This window comes from Bufo gargarizans, chromosome 8, assembly GCF_014858855.1.
Source record: "Bufo gargarizans isolate SCDJY-AF-19 chromosome 8, ASM1485885v1, whole genome shotgun sequence".
Lineage (NCBI taxonomy): Eukaryota > Metazoa > Chordata > Amphibia > Anura > Bufonidae > Bufo > Bufo gargarizans.
Window position 1 is genome coordinate 111,625,337 of NC_058087.1, and position 18,707 is coordinate 111,644,043.

The window sequence follows — 18,707 nt, forward strand, 5'->3', positions numbered from 1 at the left end:
GGATCTATCTTGTCTGTCAGCTATTTTCCTCCCAATAAACTTCTAGAATCACATTAGTTACAGACCGATGTGGGGAAAAAAAAAAAAAAAAAAAAAAAAAAAAAAAAAAAGGAAGTTTGTTGGCCAGCCCCTGATCAGATTTACTATTCAATAATTCTTCCTCTGGCTTAGGCCTCAAGCACACGACCGTTGTGTGCATCCGTGGCCGTTGTTCCTTTTTTTTCCGCGGACCCATTGGCATCCGTGTCCGTGACCGTAGGTTACTTTCATACAGACGGATCCGAAGATCCGTCTGCATAAAAGCTTTTTCAGGGCTGAGTTTTCTCAGATCCGACAGTATATTCTAACACGGAGGCGTTCCCATGGTGATGGGGACGCTTCAGGTTAGAATATAGTAGAAGAACTGTGTACATGACGGCCCCCTGCAGGTGGTGCCAGTCAGCAGGGGGCAGACACCCCCCCTCCCCCCCTGTAGTTAACACATTGGTGGCCAGTGCAGCCGGCACCCCCCCCCCCCCCCCCTGTAGTTAACTCGTTGGTAGCCAGCCCCCCCCCCCTCCTAATTAAAATCCCCCCCCTATCATTGGTAGCAGTGGAGAGTACCGATCGGAGTCCCAGTTTAATTGCTGGGGCTCCGATCGTAACCATGGCAACCGGGACGCTACTGCAGTCCCGGTTGCCATGGTTACTTAGCAATTTGTAGAAGCATCATACTTACCTGCGAGGGGGGTCTCGCAGTGACGGCAGTCATGTACACAGTTTTTCAGTATATTCTAACCTGAAGCGTCCCCATCACCATGGGAACGCCTCTGTGTTAGAATATACCGTCGGATCTGAGTTTCACGATCTAGCTCATATCCGACAGTATATTCTAACAGAGGCGTTCCCATGGTGATGGGGACGCTTCAAGTTAAAATATACCATCGGATTGGAGAAAACTTCGATCTGCTGGTATAAAAGGGACTCCTGACTTTACATTAAAAGTCAATGGGGGACGGATCCGTTTGCAATTGCACCATATTGTGTCAACGTCAAACGGATCCGTCCCCATTGACTTGCATTGTAATTCAGGACGGATCCGTTTGGCTCCGTGGATCCTCCAAAAAAATCAAGGGAGACCCACGGACAAAAAAAAACGGTCACGGATCAACGGAACCCCGTTTTGCGGACCGTGAAAAAAATACTGTCGTGTGCATGAGGCCTTACTGTAAGGCTATAGTCACACCTGTGGAATGGATTCTGACAGGCTGTTCCAGCAGAGAACAGCCTGCTAGCATTCTCAGGATACTGGCACTGCAGATGCTATCGGAATGTTTGGGGCCCATGAACTATAATGGCGTTCGGCGTAGCTCTGGCAAATATGCAGAGAATATGCCGGACACAAACCACTGCACACTGTGGGTCTAACAGCCAGACAATTAAATTTTTCTTCTGATCCAACAGATCTAAGCAAAGCTAAAAAGGTAAAATAACATCCTGATTCCTATGAAAATCAGATACTAACTGGAGATAAAAGGGCTGCAAAGGCCTAATGGTGACTTATTTGAGCCCGATAACAGAGCTAATCATGGTACAGAACTGCAACGCAAACTGCAGTATACTTGCACAGAAGTTCAGTCAGTCTTGGAAACTAGGGATCGACCGATTATCGGATTTACCGATATTAATCGGCCGATATTCAGGATTTTGAACACTATCGGTATCGGCATCCATTTTGCCGATATTCCGATAGTGTATGGGGAACACAGATCGCGCTGCTGTCAGCGCTCTCCGTGTTCCCCTTAGCAGCACAGGAAGGAGCAGTGTCTCCTCCCCCTGTGCTGCTCCTGCCGCCAATGTAAGGACAGGGGACAGGAGGAGGGGAGGAACTATGGCCACTGCTCCACCAATGAAGATTAATCTATCATTCATTCATACAGGTCCTTCTAAAAAAATTTGCATATTGTGATAAAGTTCATTATTTTCTGTAATGTACTGATAAACATTAGACTTTCATATATTTTAGATTCATTACACACCAACTGAAGTAGTTCAAGCCTTTTATTGTTTTAATATTGATGATTTTGGCATACAGCTCATGAAAACCCAAATTTCCTATCTAAAAAAATTAGCATATTTCATCCGACCAATAAAAGAAAAGTGTTCTTAATACAAAAAATGTCAACCTTCAATTAATTATGTTCAGTTCTGCACTCAATACTTGGTCGGGAATCCTTTTGCAGAAATGACTGCTTCAATGCGGCGTGGCATGGAAGCAATCGGCCTGTGGCAATGCTGAGGTGTTATGGAGGCCCAGGATGCTTTGATAGCGGCCTTAAGCTCATCCAGAGTGTTTGGTCTTGCGTCTCTCAACTTTCTCTTCCCAATAGCCCACAGATTCTCTATGGGGTTCAGGTCAGGAGAGTTGGCAGGCCAATTGAGCACAGTAATACCATGGTCAGTAAACCATTTACCAGTGGTTTTGGCATTGTGAGCAGGTGCCAGGCCGTGCTGAAAAATGATATCTTCATCTCCATAAAGCTTTTCAGCAGATGGAAGCATGAAGTGCTCCAAAATCTCCTGATAGCTAGCTGCATTTACCCTGCCCTTGATAAAACACAGTGGACCAACACCAGCAGCTGACATGGCACCCCAGACCATCACTGACTGTGGGGACTTGTCACTGGACTTCAGGCATTTTGGCATTTCCCTCTCCCCAGTCTTCCTCCAGACTCTGGCACCTTGATTTCCAAATGACATGCAACAGTCCAGAGCTGCTTCTCTGTAGCCCAGGTCAGGCGCTTCTGCAGCTGTTTTTGGTTCAAAAGTGGCTTGACCTGGGGAATGCGGCACCTGTAGCCCATTTCCTGCACACGCCTGTACACAATGGCTCTGGATGTTTCTACTCCAGACTCAGTCCACTGCTTCCGCAGGTCCCCCAAGGTCTGGAATCGGTCCTTCTCCACAATCTTCCTCAGGGTCCGGTCACCTCTTCTCGTTGTGCAGCGTTTTCTGCCACACTTTTTCCTTCCCACAGACTTCCCACTGAGGTGCCTTGATACAGCACTCTGGGAACAGCCTATTCGTTCAGAAATTTCTTTCTGTGCCTTACCCTCTTGCTTGAGGGTGTCAATGATGGCCTTCTGGACAGCAGTCAGGTCGGCAGTCTTACCCATGATTGCGGTTTGGAGTAATGAACCATGCTGGGAGTTTTTAAAAGCCTCAGGAATCTTTTGCAGGTGTTTAGAGTTAATTTGTTGATTCAGATGATTAGGTTAATAGCTCGATTAGAGAACCTTTTCATGATATGCTAATTTTTTTATATAGGAATTTTGGGTTTTCATGAGCTGTATGCCAAAATCATCAATATTAAAACAATAAAAGGCTTGAACTACTTCAGTTGGTGTGTAATGAATCTAAAATATATGAAAGTCTAATGTTTATCAGTACATTACAGAAAATAATGAACTTTATCACAATATGCTAATTTTTTTAGAAGGACCTGTATACAGGAGGCGGGAGCTGCAGGATCACATAGCCGGCTCCGGGCCTCTATGAGCTGTAGCTGCGATCTGCGGTAGTTAACTCCTCAGGTGCCGCGGATCGCAGCTACAGCTCATAGAGGTCGGGAGCCGGCTATGTGATCCTGCAGCCAGCTCCCGCCTCCTGTATATGAATTAATTCGAGATTAAGCTTTATTGGTGGCGCAGTGCGCCCCCCCAAGCCCCCCAGTATTAAGCATTGGTGGCGCAGTGCGCCTCCCCCCAAGCCCCCCCAGAATTAAGCATTGGTGGCGCAGTGCGCCCCCCCTCCCCCCCAGTATTAGGCAGTGGTGGCGCATAGGGCCCCCCCACCCCAGTGCGCCCCTCCACAGGATCCCCTCTCCCTTGCTCCTCCAAACGGAGCCCCAGCAGTGTAATGCTGGGGCTCCGATCGGTTACCATGGCAGCCAGGACGCTATTGAAGCCCTGGCTGCCATGATAAGCTCCATGCTGCTGTGTGCACAAAGCACACAGCAGCAGGGACAGTGTGAGCTCCTATTCACCCTGATAGATCTCTATCAGGGTGAATAGGACAAGGGTTCTAGTCCCTAAGGGGGCTAAAAGTTACAAAAATAAAAACACCAAAATATTAAATATAAATGAAAAAAAGATTTACAAAAAAAAAAAAAATACACATTAACAATAAACATTAATTTTCAGCAGATTTGTGGGAATTTTTATTTATTTTTCAAAAATGAAAATTCCCAGAATATCGGTATAAATTATCGGCTATCGGCCTGAAAGTTCACAAATTATCGGTATCGGCCCTAAAAAAATCAATATCGGTCGATCCCTATTGGAAATTCACTGAACTGCTAACGGGTGAACAAGGCCACAACAAAAAGAAAAGCTTACCCCTTCTAATTTCTACTGGATTTGCACCTTTGCTGATTTTTTCAAATCCTTCTTTGGCAATAGCCCTAGCAAGGACAGTGGCTGTAGTTGTACCATCTCCAGCTTCCTCATTAGTGTTATTAGCTACATCTTGAACCAGCTTGGCACCTATATTCTTGTACTTGTCTTTCAGGTCGATTGATTTTGCAACAGTGACACCATCTTTGGTTACTTTAGGACTTCCCCAGCTCTGTTCAATGATAACTGTTCTTCCCTAGAAAATAGATTACACGTACATCACATAACTAGAGGTGAGCAAAAACGTGAATCAAAATTACAATAAATCATATCGACAACTGTTACATAAAATATAAATGTTTTTATTTTAACCTCTTAAAGAGGACCTTTCACCAGAATAAAACTTCTAAACTAACTATACGGGCATGTAGAGTGGCGCCCAGGGACCCCCCTGCAGTTACTGTTAAACCTGGGCGCCGCTCCGTTCTCCTGTTATTGCCTCCGGTATCTTCATAGTTAGGCTCCACCCAGGGGAACCTGCCGGCGCCTCCTTCTCCCATGCTGGCCAATCACAGCGCTCAGCTCATAGCCTGAGAGGCTTTATTCTCTCTCAGGCTATGAGCTGAGCGCTGCGATTGGCCAGCGCTACAGCATGGGAGAAGGAGGCGCCGGCAGGTTCCCCTGGGTGGAGCCTAACTATGAAGATACCGGAGGCAATAACGGGAGAACGGAGCGGCGCCCAGGTATAACAGTAAGTACAGGGGGGTCCCTGGGCGCCGCTCTACATGTCTATATAGTTAGTTTAGAAGTTTTATTCTGGTGAAAGGTCCTCTTTAAGGACACATGACGTACCGGTAACCGGTGCCTGCTCAAATCATTGAGCAGGCACCTTGGCTAAATGCGCCAGGGTGTCCTGTGACCCCAACCCGCCCCCGTGTCTGCGATCGCAGCAAACTGCAGGTCAATTCAGACATGCGGTTTGCTGCAGTTTCAGAAGTTTCCGATGTGATCATCCACCCACCCCCTCTCAGGATAGCCGAGCAGTTTGCAGAGTGTCAGCACATTGCTGACACTCTGCTTCAAACGCCTGACATCTGTGCTGGCACAGATGCCATGCGTTTAACCCCTTCCATGCCGCGGTCCGTAGGGACCGCTGTATGGAAAAGGTTAAGAGGGAGGGAGCTCCCTCTTATCAGGGGCTGCTGTGCCTTTTCAGCCCTCCGATGGAAGAGGGAGGGGGGCCCCCCCTCCCTATCAGCCACTGCTCTGCTCTGGCAGGTTGTGATTGTTACCATGGCAACTGGACGCCTTCACCGGCTGTCCATGGTGCTGATTAGACTTCTGCTAAAGGCAGAAGTCTAAACAGACTTTGTAAAGTGAAAATACAGTACACTATATAGTGTACTGTATTGTATTATACAGACATCAGACCCAATGGATCTTCAAGAACCAAGTGGGTCTGGAAAAAATAAAATTAATTATATTTCCTACACATGTTTGCTACCACCGCATCCGGAACGACCTGATCTATATTACTGTCATGTTACTTTACCCGCACGGTGAACGCCATAAAAAAATATAAAACTATGATGAAATTGAAACTTTGCCCACCTTACTTCCTAAAAAGGTAATAAGTGATCAAAAAAGTCGTATGTACGCCAAAATAGTACCAATCAAACCGTCACCTCATACCGAAAAAAAATGAGACCCTACCTAAGATAATCGCCCAAAAACTGAAAAAACTATGGCTCTCAGACTATAGACACTAAAACCAGATTTTTTTTTTTCAAAAAATGAAATCATTGTATAAAACTTGCATACATATTAGGCATCGCAGAGTCTGTGACAACCCGCTCTATACAAATATTACATGATCTAACCTGTCAGATGAATGTTGAAAATAACAAAAAATAAAAAAAACTGTGCCAAAACAGCTATTTGTTACCTTGACTCACAAAAAGTGTAATATAGAGCAACTAAAAAGGAGATTTTTTGTGAAACTCACCTGCAAAATCTCTTGACTTTTCCATTGGGGGACACAGACCATGGGTATAGCTTAGAGGTATTAGTAGGAGGGACACTATGCAAATACAAAAGAGCTCCTCCTCCTTGGGCTATACCCCCCCCCCCCCCCCCCCCCCCCCCAACTCCACCAGGAGGAACTCGGGTGTTGCACAAGCAGTAGGAGAAGGAGCAAGAAAAAATTATGGAAACCATCAGACCAAGCCATAAGGTCCAACCACAAACATAAACTGAACTGAAGACCCCCTCCTGCAACAGGCAGAATGGGTGGGAGCTGTGTCCCCCAATGGAAAAGTCGAGAAAATTGAATTAGTCTTACCGGTAATTCCTTTTTCGCGAATCCTCCATGACGGCACCTTACTTGGATTATCCTCCTCCTCCAGCCAGGCAGGGACAGGAAGGTTCAAATGGGCCTGCCTCCTCACTTATCTTCAGTGTCTTCTGGACTTGACAGGGCCTAAACTTACACACTCATTCGTGACCTCCACCAGTTAATTATCTATTCTTTGTTATACGTATTAAACCTCATACATATACCTCTAGACTAATTATTAACTTCATAACTAGTCCCCCCCCCCCCCTTTTTTTTTTGGGGGGGGGGGGGGGGGGGGGAATATAAGCGGTGCCGTCATGGAGGATTCGCGAAAAAGGAATTACCGGTAAGACTAATTCAATTTTTCCCCTCCATGACGGCACCTTACTTGGAGAACTAACAGATTAGTCAATTAGGGAGGGACAACAGCTTGTAAAACTTTCCTACCGTAGGATAGGTCTCTTTTAGAATCAGTATCTAACCTATAGTGTTTTACAAAAGGTATGCGGATTTGACCAGGTTGCTGCCCTACAGATCCGCTCCAAGGAAGCAGATGCTTCTTCCGCCCATGAAGTCGATACTGCCCTTGTTGAATGAGCCTTGATATTTACCGGGGGTCGTTCTCCTATTGCTATGTAGGCCTCTGAGATGGCCGATTTTAACCACCGTGTAATAGAAGGTTTGGACGCTTTTAATCCCTTCCTACCCCCTAGGAATTGGACAAATAGGTTATTAGATTTTCTCCAGTCTTTAGTTTCTGATATATACTTCAGAACACATCTTCTGACATCCAAAGTGTGAAAAACCTCTTCTTTTTTAGATCTGGGATTTTCACAGAACGAAGGGAGAACCACCTCCTCCATTCTATGGAACTCCGAGACAACCTTAGGCAGAAAGGAATTGTCGAAACTTAGAATTATTCTGTCGTCCCTGATCGTCATGAAGGGTTTTTTAACCGAGAAGGCCTGTATCTCGTTAACCCTACGTGCAGAAGTAATGGCCACTAGGAATACTGTTTTAAGGGTCAGATGTCTGATATTTGCTGACTCTAAGGGCTCAAAGGGGGGGGTTTAGTGAGACCGGAGAGGACAGAGTTTAAATCCCACGGAGCAACTAGAGGTCTACTCCGGGGTCTGAGTCTGACTGTTCCCTTCATGAAGCGAATGATCCACGGATTAAGAGCTATCTTTTCGTCTAAGTAGGCACTTAATGCTGAAATTTGAACTCTAAGAGTACTAGGTTTTAGCCCTTTGTTAAAACCTTCTTGAAGGAAATCCAGAATAGACAGAATACTCCCCCTGGAGCTAGAGGTATTTTCTGAACACCAGGAAACATCTCTTCCAGATTTTGTGGTAAATTTTATTAGTAACCTCTTTTTTGCTGGCTAACATGGTATTAATTACTCCATCCGATAAACCCTTAGATTTTAAGACTGCCCTTTCAGGATCCAAGCAGAGAGGTGCAGACTTTGCGTCTTTGGGTGGAAAACTGGCCCTTGAGAGAGGAGGTCTTCCGACCAGGGTAGAATCCAAGGATCCTCCCTGGACATCTTTGCCAGGAGAGGAAACCAGGATCTCCTCGGCCAGTTGGGGACAATCAGGATTACCTCGGCCCTCTCTTTTATTTTCCCGAGAACCCTTGGAATCAGAGGCAGAGGTGGGAAACAGTATGCCAGTTGGAAACTCCAAGGAAGAGCTAGCGCATCTGTTCCTGCACTCCTCGGATCCCATGGATCCAGTGAAATATAGGTTGGTAATTTTGCATTTATTTTGTTTGCAAAAAGGTCTATTTGGGGAAGACCCCACCTTTGTGTTAAGGACTGGAAAATTTCCTCCTTTAAACGCCACTCCCCCGGATCTAATTTCCTGCGACTGAGGAAATCCGCCTGTATGTTTTGCGTCCCTTTTAAAAAGACCGCTGACAGGGAGAGGAGATTCTCCTCCGCCCACAGGAAAATCTTGTTGGCTAGGGCTTGTAGTTGTTTGCTTTTTGTTCCTCCCTGGTGGTTTATATATGCTACCACCGACTTGTTGTCGGATCTTATTTGTACGTTGGACCTTTTTAACTCCTCTGAGAAGTAACTCAGAGCCTCCCACACCCCCAGAAGTTCCCGGTCATTTGATGAGTACCTCTTCTGGGACTGTGACCACTCCCCTTGGGCTGACATTGTTTGGAGATGTGCTCCCCAGCCCCAAAGGCTGGCATCCGTGGTGAGGATCACCTGATCTCTCACTAACCATGGAACTCCCCTCTGTAAATTTAAATTTAATGCCCACCAGTTTAGTGAGGACCGTACGTGATCCGGAATTATTATAAGACTGTCCAGGGAATCTTGTTTCCGGTTCCATATTTTTAACATAAACGTCTGAAGAGGACGGGAATGTATTTGCGCCCACTTCACTGCCGGGATACAAGCTGTAAAAGGTTCCTATCAGGGCCATCGTTTGTCTTATGGTGTGGGATCTTTGTTGCCTGAACTGTTTTACTTGGGATTGGATTTTCGAGATCTTTTCTGCTGGTAAAAAGCATTTTTGGCTCACCGAGTCTATGAGAATTCCCAGAAAAACTATTTGTTGCGTGGGAACTAAGTGGGACTTCTCCAGATTTAAAATCCAACCCAGTTCCTCCAGTCTGTCTATCGTTTTGGATAGATTGGTCTCTAGGTCTTTCCGGGAGTCTCCCACTACCAAAAGGTCGTCCAGGTATGGAATTATCATTATTTTTTCCTTTCTCAGAGGGGTTATTGCCTCTAGCATAATTTTTGTGAAAAGCCTGGGGGCAGTCGTTATCCCAAAGGGTAGGGCTTGAAACTGGAGATGTTTTAGCTGCCCTTGGACCCATACCGCTATTCTCAGGAATGGTTGTGACCCTGGATGGATGGGTACGTGAAAAACGAGATTTTTGTATAACTTACCAGTAAAATCTCTTTCTCGCTCTTTCCTTGGGGGACACAGAAGACCTTGGGTATAGCTCATCTCCATAGGAGGCGTGACACTAAGTGAGAACTGTTAAGCCCCTCCTCCACAGCTATACCCTCAGCCTGGAGAGAGAGACTGCCAGTTGCGTGTCCAAGCAGTGAGAAAAGGCAAAGTCCAAAAGTGGAACCAACAAGCCAACTACCCAACGGGTAAAACAAACTCTGAAACCGTGCAGAGAAAAACAAAGAATGGGTGGGTGCTGTGTCCCCCAAGGAAAGAGCGAGAAAAAGATTTTACTGGTAAGTTATACAAAAATCTCGTTTTCTCGCCCAATTTCCTTGGGGGACACAGAAGACCTTGGGACGTTCAATAGCAGTCCAAGAGGGGAGGGACCACAGCACCAAGGCAAGGCACCCAAAGGCATCAAGAAACCGCCGCCTGCAGACCAGGCGGCCCAAGGCATCATACGCCGAAGCCCCAGTGCGCACCCTGTAGAACTCGGTAAGGTGTGCAAGGAAGACCAGTGACCGCCTTGCACAAATGCACAGGAGGCACCGACCGCTCTGGTGAAATGAACGGTGACACCAAAAGCAGAACCCTGCCCGCGGTGCGGTAACCACAGCAATAGACACTCAGAGAGCGAAGGAAGCCACCCTGGAGGCCGTCAACCCTTTGCGCGGACATCCCGGAAACACAAGAGACCGAACGCCGACTAGAGTCGGAGATCTCCAAGGAACAACTGCAAACCCAAACAAACAATCTCCAAGCGGTGAAGCGCCCGTTCCCGGAGACGGGAAGGGGATGACCAAGCCTCGTAGATAAGAAGGCAGATACCACCCTCAGAAGGAAGGGACGGGATGGAGAAACAGCCCTGTCCTGGAAAAGGACAGAAGGCACAGAACACGAAGGGCCACCCCTCAGGCACCCGCCAGACATGATGGCAACAGCAAACACAACTGTACAGGACAGAAGGAGTAGGGAGAACTTCCACAATGGCACCAAGGGAAAGAGTGGAGCGCCAAGAGCTCAATGTGTAATTCCCAGGACGTTACCAGGGAACGGTACAGAGGATACCAAAGAGCCACTCTGTGGAAGAAGGTCAGGACAGGCCCAGAAAAAACGCTGCAAGGGGAAGGACAGCGCCGACACTTGACACTTCAAGTAACAGAGTCCCAGTCCCAGGGTCAGGCCGGACTAGAGAAAGACAGAACCAAAAGGTAGAGAAAAGCAGAGTGGGGGAATGCCCCGCTCACCACAAACCCAGGCAAGAACCCCAAGTCCGACAACCGAACCTGGACGAAGCACAGTCGGGAGCGAACACTAGCGCGCTCGCAGGAATCGCTTGGCAAGCGGGAGAAAACCCAATGTGACCAGGCGCAGACCAGTAACATGGCCCAAGGGTCGGAAAAAAACTGTCTCGTCGGCCCCTGAACAACATAGTCCCGTATCCAACCGGAATGGGGGAGCAGAAGGACAGACGGAAGAAACCGGAAGGGTCCGCCCAGCAGCCAACAGATGCCAGGACAAGACAGGCCAAGTCCAAGTCGACGTAGCCACCACAGGAAGGAGTTCTACAGACCTGGTGGGAGCAAAGGACAAACGTGACCGAAGGGTAGTCCTCCCAAGTTACCGAAAAGGTAAGTCCAGCAGGACCATATGCCCAGAATGGAAAGGCAATCTGCACCCAGCGGGAGGACAGAATGCAATAGGCCCGGCAACAGGCACACAGCTAGTACTGCCAGCGAAAACGAGGGAGACGGTACGAGACCACAAGTAACGCCAGAAAACATCCAAGTGAACAACCATGCTCACCCCCGGGGGGGGAGGGGGCAATGACGAAACAGCCCCTGAGGCCTGGCCGGTGCAGAAGCCACCTCGGAGTGACAAACTCAGAGAGGAAGCCAAAAAAAAAAAAAAAAAAAAAAAACGAGCCGGCGAGGAAAAGCAGCCGAGACAGAGGCCGGCAAAACACCCTCCAAACCGAAAGGAGGAATGGCAAACAGGGAAGCCACAGGACAGTCCAAAAGCCGAATATCGGCTACCCTGTGAGACGACCTGCACATCGCCTCGCAAAAGGCGAATACCCTGAAGAACCCAAAGTGGAGGTCCCTCAGACCTGGATAGACGAGCACCCAAGAGAAGTTGGGTGACCTACCCGAGAGGAGCGGTCAGTTCCTGGTAGCAGATCAGATTTAAGTGCAGAAGGCGCCAAAGACAACACTCTCGACCCCGACGGCTTGCGCGGGGAAGCAATGTCACGGGAGGACGAACGGGTACGCATCAAGGGACCCCGAACACTCCCCAGGTGGAAGGGCCAATGAACATGGCTGGTGCAGTCACAACGGGACCATACCAGAGAATGAGTGCCACCCAGCTCGGCGCAGTAGCAAGCCAGCAGAGCCCGTCTACCCATATACAAGGTATATAGCGGAGAATACATTGGGCATTCAATTGTTGTGTGTTGGACAACACCTTAGGCTCATACAGGTGGACAGAATGACCTCCTCAGAAAAGAGTGCAAAGCTAGCGACAATCAGCCTCACCCCAAGAGAAAAAAAGTATGTTGCAGGAGGAAGGGAGGCATACGTACTAGGAAACCGCAGGCAGCGAGAAGGCCAACCCACCCACTGGAGGAGAAGGCAAACACGGCCCAAACAACGCACAGAGCGCACAGCCACAGCATCCCACAGTATCCATGGAAGTGCAAAGTGCAACCCGAAGGGAGTTATGCATAGGCTAGTACAGGGGGGCATGCTATGGAACGCAAGCAGTCCGCCCGGAAAAGGGGGGAGAAGGCACCTGGCAAACTCTGCAGACGGCAAGAGTGCAAAGGCCCGCACCAAAAAGGACCTAGTGAAGGGGGAAGGGTATGCACAGGATTATCCTAGCACCAAATGATTGTGCAATAATCCACCCAATACCGAATTTTGTGAGAGTGCAACGAGTAGTTCGCCAATGAAAGGGGAACGTCCAGTACAGCATACAGAAGGACAGCCTGAATCTCATGAGCGCGCAAAATACCGCCCATGGAATGCGAAATGGTCATGCCCAAGGCCAGTGCCGTTTCCAAAAGGAGTGCAAGCAGCGCACCCATGTTTAGAGGGCCATGCTCCTGGCCAGCAACGTATTCGGTGAGGGTGCAATGAACCGCACACGGCAGCATCGCATCCCAGGAGAGCGCGAGCACCCCGCCACGGATGGGGCCATGCACATGGCCAGCAACGTACTGGCGCCAGAACAAACACCGTCAGTGAAGGTGCATGTATGTCGCCTGAGGAGAGGAGGCATGCCCATGCCGGCAGCAAAGCCAGCGAGAGTGCGGTACACCGCCAAGGAAGGGGGGGGGGGGGGGGCATGCATATGGCTGGCAGCGGATCCGGTGAGAGTGCAAGCACCCCGCCATGGAAGGGGGTCAAGCACGAGGCCAGCAACCTACCGCGAGAGAACAACCCCAGCCAGGAAGAGTATGTATGCCGCCTGAGAGAAGGAGGCATGCTCAAGGTCGGCAGCGAAACCAATGAGAGTGCAGCCTACCACTTATGGAAGGGAGTCATGCACAAGGCCGGCAGCGAATCCAGTGAGAGTGCAGCGTTCCGCTTATGGAATGGGGACGTGCACATGGCCGGCAGTGAATCCAGTGAGTGCAGTGTTCCGCATATGGAAGGGGAACGTGCACATGTTTCATACCCATGGCCGACAGCGAACCCAGAGAGAGTGCAGCGTACCGCCATAGAAGGGGGTTACCCACATGGCCGGCAGGAATCCAGCGAGAGTGCCGCGCTCCGCAAGAAGGGGGGGTCGTGCACATGGCCGGCAGGAATCCAGCGAGAGTGCCGCGCTCCTCAAGAAGGGGGGTCGTGCACATGGCCAGCACCGTATCCGGTGAGAGTGCAATTATACTGCCCCAGAAGGGGGTCATGCACCAGTCCGGCATTAAATCCAGTGAGAGCGCAGCATTCCGCCTATGAAAGGGGGGCGAGCACATTGGCAGCACCAATCCGGTGAATGTAGCACTCCGCCTAAGAAGGGGGCCATGCACATGGCCAGCCTGTAACTGGAAAGGCGACGTTCCGCCATAGATGGGGCGCCTACCTTTGGTCAGCGCCGTATCCCGGAAGCTGGCAAGGGTTCGCCTAGAAGGGGAACATGTAGCTGGCCAGAACCGCAGCCGAGGAGCGCAACATGCCGCCCACGGAAGGGGGGCATAGCGTGCGGGCAGCACTACTGCATCAGGCTGCAGCGTCCTGCGCAGCCATTCCGTTATTTATTAACCTTATTTAATATATATATATATATATATATATATATATATATATATATATATATATATATATATATATATATATATATATATATATTTATTTTTTTTTTATTTTTTTTTTATAAAACACAGCCACTCTGAGGCAAAAAAGGGGCCACCATACATGGCACAGTCACGTACAGGCCAGCTAGGAAGCCCAGAACAGAGAGGGTGTCCTCTAGATGGGAGCCGGCCCCTAGAGATGGCCGGTACCCGACGGGTTAACAAACATCCGGCCTAGGGGGCGGCGCTGCGAACCCCTGGGAGCGGGGGACCTCAGGCGCTAAGAATTCGCGCCGCGAGAAGTTCCCGCCCCCTCCAACCGAGGCTGGAAGTTTGCGGCCTAGTAGGCCGTGAAGCCGGGGCCTAGATTTTTGCGGCGCCCGGCCGACCGGGAGTACCAGCGGTCGGCCGGGACCGGGAGGGAGCCGGCTGACGCCTGGACTAACGGCCGCGGTGCCCACCCTGCGTGCCGGCAGAGACAAACGGCCGGATTGCGGCCGAGCAGGCCGAAGCCTGGGTCAAAGGTTCGCGGCACCCGGCCGACCGGAAGCCTCAACAGTCAGCCGGGGCCCGCTGGAGCATCGCGCTCAGTACATGCAGGCCGTGAGGGCCTTGCGTCTGGCAGCTTCTGGAGCCGGCAGCTTCTGGAGCGGGCTCCTGGCCCTAGACACCGGTAAGGAGGGGGGGGGGGGGGGACACCAGAAATCCAGCACTGCACCCCCTGCCCTAACGGACCAGGCGCCCGTGGAGGAGGGACAGGGCAGCCAGCGCGGGCCCCCTGCACTTAATCTGCGACCGTAAAGGGGAGGGCCGGCATAACCCCTGTGTCAGGGGCAGCTAGGAGCGGGTCTCCGGCCCTAAAGCAGAACTCCATGTGCAATGCCCTATGGAGGTGCAGTGTATGGTCGCCCCGCGGTCACCAGTATGGTGGTGGTGACACTAAGCAAAAACTGGCAGTCTCTCTCTCCAGGCTGAGGGTATAGCTGTGGAGGAGGGGCTTAACAGTTCTCACTTAGTGTCACGCCTCCTATGGAGATGAGCTATACCCAAGGTCTTCTGTGTCCCCCAAGGAAATTGGGCGAGAAATACGCATCTTTTAAATCTATGGATGCCAGAAACGCCCCTTCCTGTAGAACTTTGACCGTGGTTCTTATAGATTCCATCCTGAATTTTTCGTACTTTATGGACCTGTTCAGGGCTTTCATATTTATAATGAGACGCATTTTCCCGTTTGTTTTTTTTACCAAGAATACCCTGGAATAACAGCCCAGACCGACTTGGTCCGCAGGTACCGGAACTAAGACGTTCATCTGAACTAGAAGTCCGATTTCTTGCTCCATGCCAAGCTGGAGATGTTCCGAGCTCTGAACTGGAGTCTGAATAAATAGAGGGGGGGGCGACTCCTGACAAAGGGAATACTGTACCCCTTGCGGAGGGTATTTAGTAACCAGTGGCTGCAAGAGTATTTTTCCCAGCAATCCACAAATTTTCCCAGTCTTCCCCCCACTGGGGCTCTGGCGTCATTTTTTGGAAGGTTCCTCGGAACGGAGAGAGAACAAAAACCCCTTCCCTTTCTGTCTTCCTGATCTCCAGTTTTCCGATTTGCTCCTTTTATTTTGAAAACTAACCTTTTTTTGGGGACGAAAAAAGGGGGCTTTCCTCTTCTTTTTATCCTCTGGAAAAAAAAATTTAGAATCAGAAGCTTTCTCTAGGATTTTATCTAAATCCTGACCAAAGAGAAGGTTACCATGAAACGGAATGTTACATAGTTTTGCTTTGGAACCTGTGTCACCAGACCAAGCTTTTAGCCAAAGTGCCCTTCTAGAGTTATTGGCTAGAGCCGTAGCTCTTGCGGCCAGCCTGACAGAATCCGCTGTTGTGTCTGACAGAAAATCTACGGCTTTTAATAAAAGAGGGAAGGAGTCTGCAAAGTTTTCGTATGGGGTATTGGACTTCAATAGTATATCTAGTTTTTCCAACCAATTTTTTAGGGATCTAGCAACGGACGTGGCCGCGATATTAGGTTTGAACAAAGCCGCAACCGCATCCCAGGTTCTTTTAAGGCTAGCATCCACTTTTTTGTCGATAGGATCACGCAGTGATCCTGTATCCTCGAATGGTAAAGAGTAACCTTTAGCTAGTTTGGAGAGTGACACGTCAATTTTAGGACAACTCAAGAACGGGGACAGTAGTTCTTCGTCAAAGGGAAGCCTTTTCCTAATTGTTCGGGGTAGGAAAACCTTCCTGTCAGGATTTTTCCACTCCCTCAAGATAAGAGACTGCAGATTTTTGTGTACCGGAAATACCCTTTTCTTCTTGGTTTCTAATACTGAAAACATTCTATCCTGGGCGGACTTATGTACTTTTTCTTCCTTAATTTCCATGGTATCCCTAACCGCTTTTAATAGATCCTTTATATTGTCAGATGAAAACAGATAATTTTTAAAATCTCCATCAGAGTCGGAATTAATACTATCCTCATCGCTATCTGAAGAACCATCAGAGGAAGATGAAGAGGTTTTTAAGGGGGATCTTTTCCTGGGCTCCTGTTTGGAAGTAGATGGAACGTTAGCGGCTGCAGAAAAATCTGAGAAAGCGTTTTTTATTTCCTGTTTAATCAGGCACTGCAATTCCTGTTTCAGGGACGGGGCTTCCTCCCTAACAATGCTATCAATGCATGTCTCACGAAGTTTTTTAGCATAGTTATCGGGGAGTTTGGCCGAATATACGCGACATCTAGGAACTTTAGATTTCGGCGATATTTTAGGCCTTACAGAACTATCTTTGTCACTCTTCCACACAAAAAAAGGGGAAAGATGAGAAAGACTTAGTACAGTGCGAGCAGCATTCCATACTCACAACCTGGATGTCACTCACAGCTACAGGTTGGTCCATAGCTTCCTCCTGATCCATATGTGCGGATGTCTGAGGCTGCAGGAGCTTGCAAACTCTCTGGTCAGAGGCAGACATCCGACTTGACCAGGGCACCAGTTTTTAAAAGAAACGTATGGCCGGAAGTCTCCCCAGGACCTCCGACGTCATCCGGCCCGGCAACTCTCCGGCTACCATAATTAGGCCCCCAGATGACGTCACCCGCCGGAGCCGAGAATCTCGGGCAGCGGGCAGCCTAGAAACCGGAAGTACTCCATGAGTGTCCGGTTGCCGCGGCCTCCACTACGCGCTGGCGCGCACTTTGAAAAAAGGAAAGTACCGCGGCAGGCGCAATGCACCCGCCATCCGCGATAGCTCCCGACCGGAGCACGAACGTAGTCCTATATTCCGCCTGGCAGGGACAGGAAGACACAGAAGATAAGTGAGGAGGCAGGCCCTTTTGAACCTTCCTGTCCCTGCCTGGCTGGAGGAGGAGGATAATCCAAGTAAGGTGCCGTCATGGAGGGGAGGAGAAAAAAGATAAATAAAAAATAAATAAATAAAAAAAACTCCTTTTCTCGCACTTTTTACCATTGGGGGGACACAGACCATGGGACGTCCTATAAAGCAGTCCATGGGGTGGGGAAAAAATATCACAACTGCGCAGACGGGGAAGGGTGAGGACGGGGTTGGCGGGGGGCTCTCTCCCATCGGGGGCTGCAAAGGCACAGCAGCCCCCCGATCGCAGAGGGAGGGAGCTCCCTGCGCTGTTAACCTTTTCCATACAGCGGTCCGTACGGACCGCTGTATGGAAAGGGTTAGACGGCTGACATCGCATCAACGACGTCAGCCGTTTATACCAGGGTGCCAACAGGACCCCCCTCGGCATTGACACTGGGTGCCTGGCTGTGTGTAACAGCCGGCACTCAGCGCTGTCACCATGTCTGCCATATACTCGTCATGGAGCACTAACTAGCAGTGCTTTATGACGAGTATACACGGGGTTAGGGGTTAAAAAAAAAAATATCTCCTATGCGGTGAGCATTCACCATTTTCTAGTCCCCTTGTCACTCCAAAAAAAAAAAAAAAAAATAATTATATATATATATATATATATATATATATATATATATATATATATATATATATATATATATATATATATATATATATATATATATATAATATAGGACTGTTCTATTATGGGCCGAACATTTCATAATATGCGGAATGCACGCGGCTTTTTTTTGCGCGGTATTGAGTATCGCAATACTTTATGGTGACGAAAGCGAATTAAAATTTTGGTATCAAAACAACCCTATGCCAATCTGATCGGAGTAGCGTTGTCACGATACCAAAATTTTGATTCGGTTTCGATTTGGCGACTAAAAATTTGATTTGGTTCATAAATTTTTCAGTTCAGGAGCCAATGACTACCAGTAGGGGTGGGCGATATGGCCTAAAATCTATATTGCGATATCATTTTAAGCATGTGCGATATGCGATATATATTGCGATATATTGTTTTCTATATTGGGGGGGGGGGGGGGGGTTTAAATTTTTATTTATTTTTTACTTTTTATTTATTAACTATTGGCCTCCTTAAAGGGAACCTGTCACCGGGATTTTGTGTATAGAGCTGACATGGGTTGCTAGATGGCCACTAGCACAACCACAATACCCAGTCCCCGTAGCTCTGTGTGCTTTTATTGTTTTAAAAAACCGATTTGATACATATGCAAATTAACCTGAGATGAGTCCTGTATGTGAGATGAGTCAGGGACAGGACTCATCTCAGCTTAATTTGCATATGTATCAAATAGTTTTTTTTCCACAATAAAAGCACACAGAGCTATGGGGACTGGATATTGCGGATGTGCTAGCGGCCATCTAGCAGCCCATGTCCT

At 48.7% G+C, this 18,707-nt stretch overlaps 1 protein-coding gene across 3 annotated transcripts in view; it reads right to left on the reverse strand.

Moving 5' to 3' along the window:
* The window catches only part of HSPD1 (heat shock protein family D (Hsp60) member 1), a 158,883-nt gene that overhangs the window by 135,798 nt on the left and 4,378 nt on the right, over nucleotides 1–18,707 (reverse strand). For all 3 annotated transcript variants that reach the window (XM_044304966.1, XM_044304967.1, XM_044304965.1), the window contains exon 3: nucleotides 4,377–4,629. In XM_044304966.1, coding sequence (XP_044160901.1) covers nucleotides 4,377–4,629 — 253 coding nt within the window. The remainder of the gene's footprint in view (nucleotides 1–4,376; nucleotides 4,630–18,707) is intronic.